This window comes from Cephus cinctus, unplaced genomic scaffold (genome assembly GCF_000341935.2).
Source record: "Cephus cinctus unplaced genomic scaffold, Ccin1 Ccin1_scaffold0781, whole genome shotgun sequence".
In the NCBI taxonomy this organism is placed as follows: Eukaryota; Metazoa; Arthropoda; class Insecta; order Hymenoptera; family Cephidae; genus Cephus; species Cephus cinctus.
In genome coordinates, this window is record NW_014333383.1 from 20,694 (window position 1) to 29,758 (window position 9,065).

Here is a 9,065-nt window from a genome sequence, read left to right on the forward strand (position 1 = left end):
TTGGACTTCGGGTCAACTTCCCCATTGTCATCTTAGAAATCCTATCAATTCAAACCACTCTATTCAAGTTGGTACCACGAACGAATTCAGTCACATACAATGTATGTATGTGACTAATGAGACGTTTGTTAAATAACCATTTCGGAACTGCTCAAACTTGTTACTCCAACATGGCAGATGCAGATTTATCTCGATCCCTAATAGAAGCATTTAACTTCACAACATCGCAAGCTAGAATACAAAACGCAGCATTAGAAATTCCTAAATACGACGGTGAGACAACCTCACTTACAAATTTTGTACGTGCTGTGAAAACCGGAGCACAACAGTTAGTAGCTGGCGAAGAAACGCGATACCTGCTCCATGTATTAAACAAACTCCGTGAAGCCGCGCGAGCTAGCGTAGAAGAAAAAGATTTCACCACACTTGACGATCTAATAGAACACCTAAAGAAGCGATATGCTCCAGGAAGGAATTTATCTTCCTTCCTTAGTGAAATAGGAAGACTGAGAATAGGAAAGACGGAAAGTCTGAGAAAATATATAAATAGAACAACGAAACTATATCAAAAGACACGAGCCGCTCAACTTGACAAATATCGCAACGACAAAGAAAGGAGAGCGGAATTAGAAGAACATACTCTCAAAAATTTTCTATACGGATTACCTCGTGAGATACGCCAGGAGGTTGTAATGAAAAATCTAAAATCGTTAGATGCTGGATTCGACCTAGTCATGGAACTAGAAAGGAAAATAAAAAATCATAAGCGAGCTCGCAATAATTATGACAGTGATTCGCCAGATGACTACCGGAAGTCCAGAAGAAACCACTCGAGTAGGCGATCACACAAACGAGTTTCGTACCCAAACTCTCCAAGCCCATACGATAGGTATCACAAAAGACATTACCGAGATGTCTCTAGTTCAAGTTCAAGCGCGAGCTCTACTTCTGAATCCAGTGATGACGAAAGAGTCAATCACCATCGCACTTACGGAATGCATGTAAGGAGGTATCGTTCATCCTCAGCATTCACCGACACTTCCAGGTCTCGCGATCAGAATAGAGAGAAAACGCCCGAACGTAGGAAGCAGCGAAAAAAATTATTTTGCTGGAAATGCGGCAACAAGGGTCACGACGGAAAAACTTGCCGAAAATCTCGTGCAAAATCTCCGTCACCCAGTAGGGAGAGAAATCATCGAAGATCCAATCGCCATAGATCATCCTCTACCGGATCCACCGGTTCTTTAAACTCGGAAGGCGCTCACCGCGTTCCACACATGGTGAGCGACAAGAAATTCAAAGCGAACGACGAAGAGAAGACCGTGAGGTTCACGGACAGAACAACACCCAAGGAAGACCAGAATACTACGTCAAGGAAGCTCCTCCACCGACGATCATCCTCCAAGTCCCCGAGCTAAGAGGAAAAGAAAATATCTTTCTAATCGATCCAGGATCCTCAGTTAACTTAGTCCAACAGGAAAGTCTTAACGATGATGCAAAGTTAGAATACAAGGAAATAATTTATATCGAAGGTGTATCAGGACACTTCGTCACCACTGTGGGAGCCGTGTTACTAACTATCGGTAATCGAAAAGTATTCTTCTATGTGGTCAAAGGATCCTCTTGGCCATACAGCGGAATACTTGGAGTCGCATATTTCACGCAGGATAATGCAGAAATATCTTTCCACCATAAAACAATAGTGACAGACGACAACCCGATACGACCAAAGCCATTTGCCCAAGCTGGAGAAATAAAAACGGCAGCATATTCGGCACAAAGAACCAAGCACGTCATAAAGGCTCGCTCACGACAACAAGTTGCGATAAGGATAGCGAATACGGAAATCACCGAAGGATACTTGCCTCGAATAAAAACTCCCCGGAATATTATAATCGGAGAAAAGCTAGTGACCAATCGCCAAGGAATCTGCTACACTATTGCAACTAACGTCAGCAACAAAAATCAAGAACTCGAATTAGAACCTCAGATACTGGAACCTTTCGAATTCCTCTCAGAAGCAGAAGATTCCTATGGTGAAGCAACCATGGACCCCGAGGAACGTTTTAATCAAATTCAGAAGGCTTTAAGGTTGGATCATCTTAATAAGGAAGAACAAGAACACGTAGCTGAGATTATCAACGACTTTCCGGATCAATTCCACCTTACCGGTGATTGGAACCTTTCGAATTCCTCTCAGAAGCAGGAGATTCCTCTGGTGAAGCAACCATGGACCACGAGGAACGTTTTAATCAAATTCAGAAGAAGTTGCGATAAGGATAGCGAATACGGAAATCACCGAAGGATACCTGCCTCGAATAGAAACTCCCCGAGACATTATAATCGGAGAAAATTTGGTGGCCAATCGCCAAGGAATCTGCTACACTATTGCAACTAACGTCAGCAACAAAAATCAAGAACTCGAATTAGAACCTCAGATACTGGAACCTTTCGAATTCCTCTCAGAAGCAGAAGATTCCTATGGTGAAGCAACCATGGACCCCGAGGAACGTTTTAACCAAATTCAAAAGGCTTTAAGGTTGGATCATCTTAATGAGGAAGAACAAGAACACGTAGCTGAGATTATCAACGACTTTCCGGATCAATTCCACCTTACCGGTGACAAACTAGGAATTTCAAAAACAGTCGTTCATACAATACCTACCATAGATGAAACACCGACCCATACTAAACAGTATCGGTACCCGCCAATTCATCAAAAGGAGATTAAACGTCAAATTTCCAACTTGCTTGAAAATGACGTCATTCAATCATCCACATCACCATATAATTCACCCCTGTGGATTGTTCCCAAAAAGGCCGACTCACAAGGGAACCCAAGGTGGAGAATGGTGATCGACTTCAGAGCGCTTAACGAAAAAACGATTGGAGATAGTTATCCCGTACCTTGCATCACGGAGATATTAGACCAAGTCGGTAACGCTAAATATTTTTCTGTATTCGACCTAGCCTGTGGATTCCACCAGATAGGAATGGATCCTAAGGACAGAACGAAAACGGCATTTACAACACCCAATGGGCACTACGAGTACATCCGAATGCCCTTTGGCCTCAAAAACGCACCAGCAACCTTCCAGAGGTTAATGGACCAAGTTCTAACTGGACTACAAGGAACAGAGCTATTTGTGTACCTAGACGATATCGTCATTTTCGCATCATCTCTTGAAGAACATGGACAGAAGGTTCGAGCTATGCTCCAACGACTGAAGGAACATGGATTAACACTTCAACCGGATAAATGCGAGTTCTTACGATACAAGGAAGAGAGCTATTTGTGTACCTAGACGATATCGTCATTTTCGCATCATCTCTTGAAGAACATGGACAGAAGGTTCGAGCTATGCTCCAACGACTGAAGGAACATGGATTAACACTTCAACCGGATAAATGCGAGTTCTTACGCAAGGAGGTCACTTATTTAGGCCACATACTTTCAGAAGAAGGAGTCCGTCCTGACCCAAAGAAACTGATAGGAGTCAAAAATTTCCCCATACCCAAAAACCAGAAAAACATTAAACAGTTTCTGGGTTTAGCAGGATACTATCGAAGGTTCATTGCAAATTTCTCTAAGATAGCTAAACCTCTGACAAGCTTACTGAAGAAAGAAGTCACCTTTCATTGGGGACCGGAACAACAAGCTGGTTTTGAAACCTTGAGAGATATGCTGTGCAAAGAACCCATACTCCAATACCCGAATTTCAACGAGCCCTTCATTGTAACAACTGATGCTTCTGACTATGCCATCGGAGCTATTCTGAGTCAAGGAAAAATTGGTCAAGCCCTGCCAATAGCTTACACCTCAAGACTTCTGAACTCTGCGGAAACCAACTATTCAACAACTGAAAAGGAGTGTCTTGCCATCATCTACGCTGTAGCATACTTCCGACCCTATCTATACGGTCACAAGTTCACTTTAGTAACAGATCATCGTCCTCTAGTCTGGCTACATTCCGTCAAGGACCCTAGTTCGCGACTGATGCGATGGAACTTAAACTGGCTGATTACGAATATACGGTCACATACAAGTCGGGTAAAACGAACCTAAATGCAGACGCACTATCCCGCAATCCAGCAGTGATATCCTACCCAATAAAACCTAAGGAAGGGGACCTGTCATATAAGCCATTGCCACATCAAAGAAAAATCAACCTAGAGACAGTACAATTGGGAAACGAATAAAAACAAGGTCACAGCCAGCTGTGAATTACAACGAGTCATCCACTAGCTCGCTAGATACAGACAACGATACTTGTCATGGAGAAACTGGAAATAGAAGCATGTTACCTTCCCTGCTGACCGAGACAATACTGGAGGAAGAGGAAACCGAAGAGGCTAACAATGAATCATCCCCCTCGCGGAACTTCGACCTCCAAAGTCTGTTTGAAGAGACCTATAGCGACGACGAATCAGAACCTACTAAGGAACAATTGACAGTAGGAAGATTGAAACATCTATTTATTAAAGATCCAAAAATAATAGAACTGGGCTCAGCATCAGAAACATCATCCGACGAAGACACGGACTTAACCCAAATAGATACCTTCTGGTGGGACGGGAAGGCTATGGAATCTCCCCAAGACGAATTAAAAAGGGCAGATTTTGCACAGGACGAGAACGAAGCTAGGCAGATATATGAAGACCTAGGAGACTTAACGCTGCACGAAGCCAAGCAAAAAATTAAGGAAATATCTCAAACCTTACCTTTCTTGGAAACCATAGTACCACCAAAGAAGAACATCGAAAAACTACAGGATCCTACAATCATTGCAGGCAGCACGCCAAAATCAAACAACCAATACACACAACGAAGAGTATCCTTCATGCCTACTCCTCGACGTAGCCTACAACCAACAGCGCAATCAACACCGGGAGCCAGAAATCAGACCCCCGAGACAGTGATAGACACCTGTATAGATAACACCCACGGACCACCACCACAACAAAAGGGAGTCATGCTACCACTGGTTGACATATCATCCTCAAGCGATGACTCGGACATTGACTGCGAGATCAGTATATCAGAGACCGCTCTTACAGGAAAAGAAGGTAACCTGGCCCACTTCCTACCAGCCGACGGTCAATTAATGAACCCAGTAAACCGAACGTTCAAAGAATTAAATTACCTTGATCAGGACAAAATATCGGCAGAACAACCCAAAAAGGGACACGTTTTCATTTCCCGACAAGGGATCAAGCGAATTTACACTCTTATACACACGAACTATTGCTACGAGAAACCAACAACTAAGGAAGTTCAATTAGCTCTGGAAGCACTAAAATTCGCTATGAAAAAATCCAAAGTCGACAATGTTAGAATCCCCGCAAAAGGGAACGGACTCGACGAAATGCCAATGGAAACGTTAATACAGTGCATAAAGATAGCTTTTCCAGATTATGCAAGTAAAATCACTCTTTGCACGGGAATCATCGAGACACCACCATCGAATCTCCGTCAAGAAATTATAAAGGAACATCATGAAAGTCTCACCGGGGGACACAAAGGCATTACTAAGACATACCGAAGAATACGAGAACGTTTTAACTGGCCTGATATGCACCACCAAATTCAGGAATATATCCGGAGTTGCGATAGCTGTCAGAAGCAAAAGTTAGTTCGCATAAAAACACGAGAACCAATGCTCATCACCGATACACCTACGGAACCATTCCATAAAATCTCTCTCGACACAGTAGGTCCTTTACCAGAAACTCCTAACGGGAACAAGTACATTTTGACCCTGCAGGATAATTTAACCAAATATTGTCTCGCAGTAAGCAGAATATGAGAACGTTTTAACTGGCCTGATATGCACCACCAAATTCAGGAATATATCCGGAGTTGCGATAGCTGTCAGAAGCAAAAGTTAGTTCGCATAAAAACACGAGAACCAATGCTCATCACCGATACACCTACGGAACCATTCCATAAAATCTCTCTCGACACAGTAGGTCCTTTACCAGAAACTCCTAACGGGAACAAGTACATTTTGACCCTGCAGGATAATTTAACCAAATATTGTCTCGCAGTAGCTATTCCCAATATACGAGCTACAACTATTGCCGACGCATTCGCACGACATTTCATAACTCAGTTTGGAACACCTAAAGCCATCTTAACGGATAAAGGAACAAAAGTTAGTTCGCATAAAAACGCGAGAACCAATGCTCATCACCGATGCACCTATGAAACCATTCCATAAAATCTCTCTCGACACAGTAGGTCCTTTACCAGAAACTCCTAACGGGAACAAGTACATTTTGACCCTGCAGGATAATTTAACCAAATATTGTCTCGCAGTAGCTATTCCCAATATACGAGCTACAACTATTGCCGACGCATTCGCACGACATTTCATAACTCAGTTTGGAACACCTAAAGCCATCTTAACGGATAAAGGAACTTGTTTTACTAGCGAACTTTTCAAAAATTTAGCAAAAATATTTCGAATTAAATTAATCACCACATCTGGCTACCGACCCCAAACTAACGGAGCATTAGAAAGAAGCCATCACGTTCTGGGAACCTGTTTTACTAGCGAACTTTTCAAAAATTTGGCAAAAATATTTCGAATTAAAGTAATCACTACGTCTGGCTACCGACCTCAAACTAACGGAGCATTAGAAAGAAGCCATCACGTTCTCGTGGAATACCTGAAACATTACATGGACACATATGATGACTGGGAATTACTACTACCATTCGCAATGTCTTCATATAATACCTCGGTACACGAAGCAACGAATTTCACTCCCTACGAACTCATCTTTGGAAAACCAGCAAGAATACCTTCATCATATCCAGACACGAATGATCTAAAAACGTACGATGACTACTTAACAGAACTAATCACCCATCTGGACAAAATCAGAAACCACCTCGGTACACGAAGCAAGGAATTTCACTCCCTACGAACTTATCTTTGGAAAACCTGCAAGAATACCTTCATCATATCCAGACACGAATGATCTAAAAACGTACGGTGACTACTTAACAGAACTAATCACCCATCTGGACAAAATCAGAAACATTGCCCGCAATACATTAGTGCAGACTAAGGAAAAAACAAAGGAACGATACGACAAGAAAATAAAACCAATCAAATTTAACCCAGAAGATAGGGTATACGTTTTAAAGGAGCCAAGACATCACAAATTCCCAGGAGATAGGGTATACGTTTTAAAAGAGCCAAGACATCACAAATTCGATCCACATTATGAAGGCCCGTACGAAATCTTACAGTTATTAGAATTGAACAACGCAATCATAAAAACCGACAAAGGAAAAATCAAAGTAAAACATTTCAACAAATTAAAACCTGCGAGCTCTGCTCAAAAACCGATCCAGAATCATCAACCTTGCTAAAAACAAGCTGTTCAATTTCCAGAAACAGAATGTTGCGCATAATTTTAACCTTATTCTGCGCACCACGGATCAACGGAATTCTGCAAGATGCAGCACCTGACTATCAGATTACTCCATTAAAGAACAATATCGGCCTGCACTTTGAGAAACTCCATGACATGCGCATTTATCATGTGGAATGGAATCTAGTCACCTCGCTAGAAATCGGTGCATTCCTAAAACACCGTCCACGCTTAGAGGAACACAAACTTGAAGCAAATAAACAATGCTTATCTATGCAATTTACGACATGTGAGGCCCGCGAAGAAATAACCCACCTAATGGCCAGACTCACTGACTCTCGTAAGGATGAAGATCTCTTGCAAGGCATTGTTGGAGAAATCAAAGAAGAAGGAAACCGCCGGAAGCGCGGTGCACCACTCGGATTCATAGGCACTATAAGTCAAGCTCTTTTTGGAACCCTCACAGAGGCCGACGCCGAGTACTACAATATCGAATTAGATAAACTACACAAGGACCAAAATCATCTATCGGAACTGCTGGCAAACCAGACCCATGTAGTCCGATCAGAATTCCAAAATATACATCAGCACCTTCAGAATCTCACGATACTGGCCAATAGAAACAAAGCCGCCACTGAACTACTTGCCACGGAACTCAGCAAGCAACAAAACGCCATGAAGGAACAAGCCTACGAAATATCATCTTTAAAGTGGCTACGTAGCCTGGAAAGGAGTGTCAACGAATACCAAACAGGCCTAGAATTGCTCACCAACGCAGTGATATTTGCCAAACAAGGAATAATCCAAGTGATATTTGCTAAATAAGGAATAATTCATCCCGCCGTACTACCACCACGACAGCTAGTTGCCGCCGCAAACAAGATTCGGCAAAATACCCAGTACGAGTTCCCTGCAAGCAAAGGAGTTGAAGACCCGTCAGCGAGGAATGCGCCTGAACAACATGTTTTCCTATTCTTCCTTCGGGATAATTTCGATGCTCATACTCAGTATCATTGGTTACGCTTTCTATGTAAAATGCATTAAGGACCGTCCGACCTACGAAGCACCTAGACATGTGGTTAGATACAGAAGAAATAGGCCAGAAATAACAATTATGCATCCACCCATCGAAAAACCGCCGCCAATCCCACAAGTAACATATCCGTCGACTCTTCAACTCATGGCATCAAATACCTCCGTCAGCAATAATTCAATAGTGTAAGCAAAATAACATACAACGCCAAACCCTGTTCATCCACTTCAGTCGCAATCGAACTTAGAACGAGTACAGACCACCACCAAAATGGTCACCAAAAGAATTATGGGAACTATCACAGAACCAAGAGAAGGGTACCGTACCATCATCCTCCAAACTAAAGAACGAGGTACTTGGGAGATAGAACATAGAAAGGGAATCATACGAAAAGCGAGGCCCTGGAAAGGGGACCTACCGAACGCACCCAGTAAGGGACGAGGAACTCAAACCACCCAAATCCGGAGAGCCAATAGACACACCCAAACCGAAAAATGTCTGTTCACCACAATCTACACACAACAGCTGTTTGGAGATCCGAGCACCGATGATGAGGAACTCTGCAACACCAAGGAAACCTGGATACCCTATGACACAGAGGATGTGTCGGAACCAGAAGACATCACTGACAACACCATCCGTGATT

General features: G+C 42.7%; 2 protein-coding genes across 2 annotated transcripts; both read left to right on the plus strand.

Annotated features, from left to right (window-relative positions):
• The first annotated feature begins 39 nt into the window (after positions 1 to 39).
• On the plus strand, positions 40 to 1,446 carry LOC107270495 (pre-mRNA-splicing factor CWC22-like). Its single transcript, XM_015745554.2, has one exon. It carries the CDS (start codon positions 117 to 119, stop codon positions 1,416 to 1,418), a length of 1,302 nt encoding a protein of 433 aa, XP_015601040.1. The 5' UTR covers positions 40 to 116; the 3' UTR covers positions 1,419 to 1,446.
• Positions 1,447 to 7,389: 5,943 nt separating this feature from the next.
• On the plus strand, positions 7,390 to 8,298 carry LOC107270493. The gene is made up of 2 exons (XM_015745552.2): positions 7,390 to 8,163; positions 8,194 to 8,298. Exons 1-2 carry the CDS (start codon positions 7,414 to 7,416, stop codon positions 8,209 to 8,211), a joined length of 768 nt encoding a protein of 255 aa, XP_015601038.2. The 5' UTR covers positions 7,390 to 7,413; the 3' UTR covers positions 8,212 to 8,298.
• Positions 8,299 to 9,065: the final 767 nt, after the last annotated feature.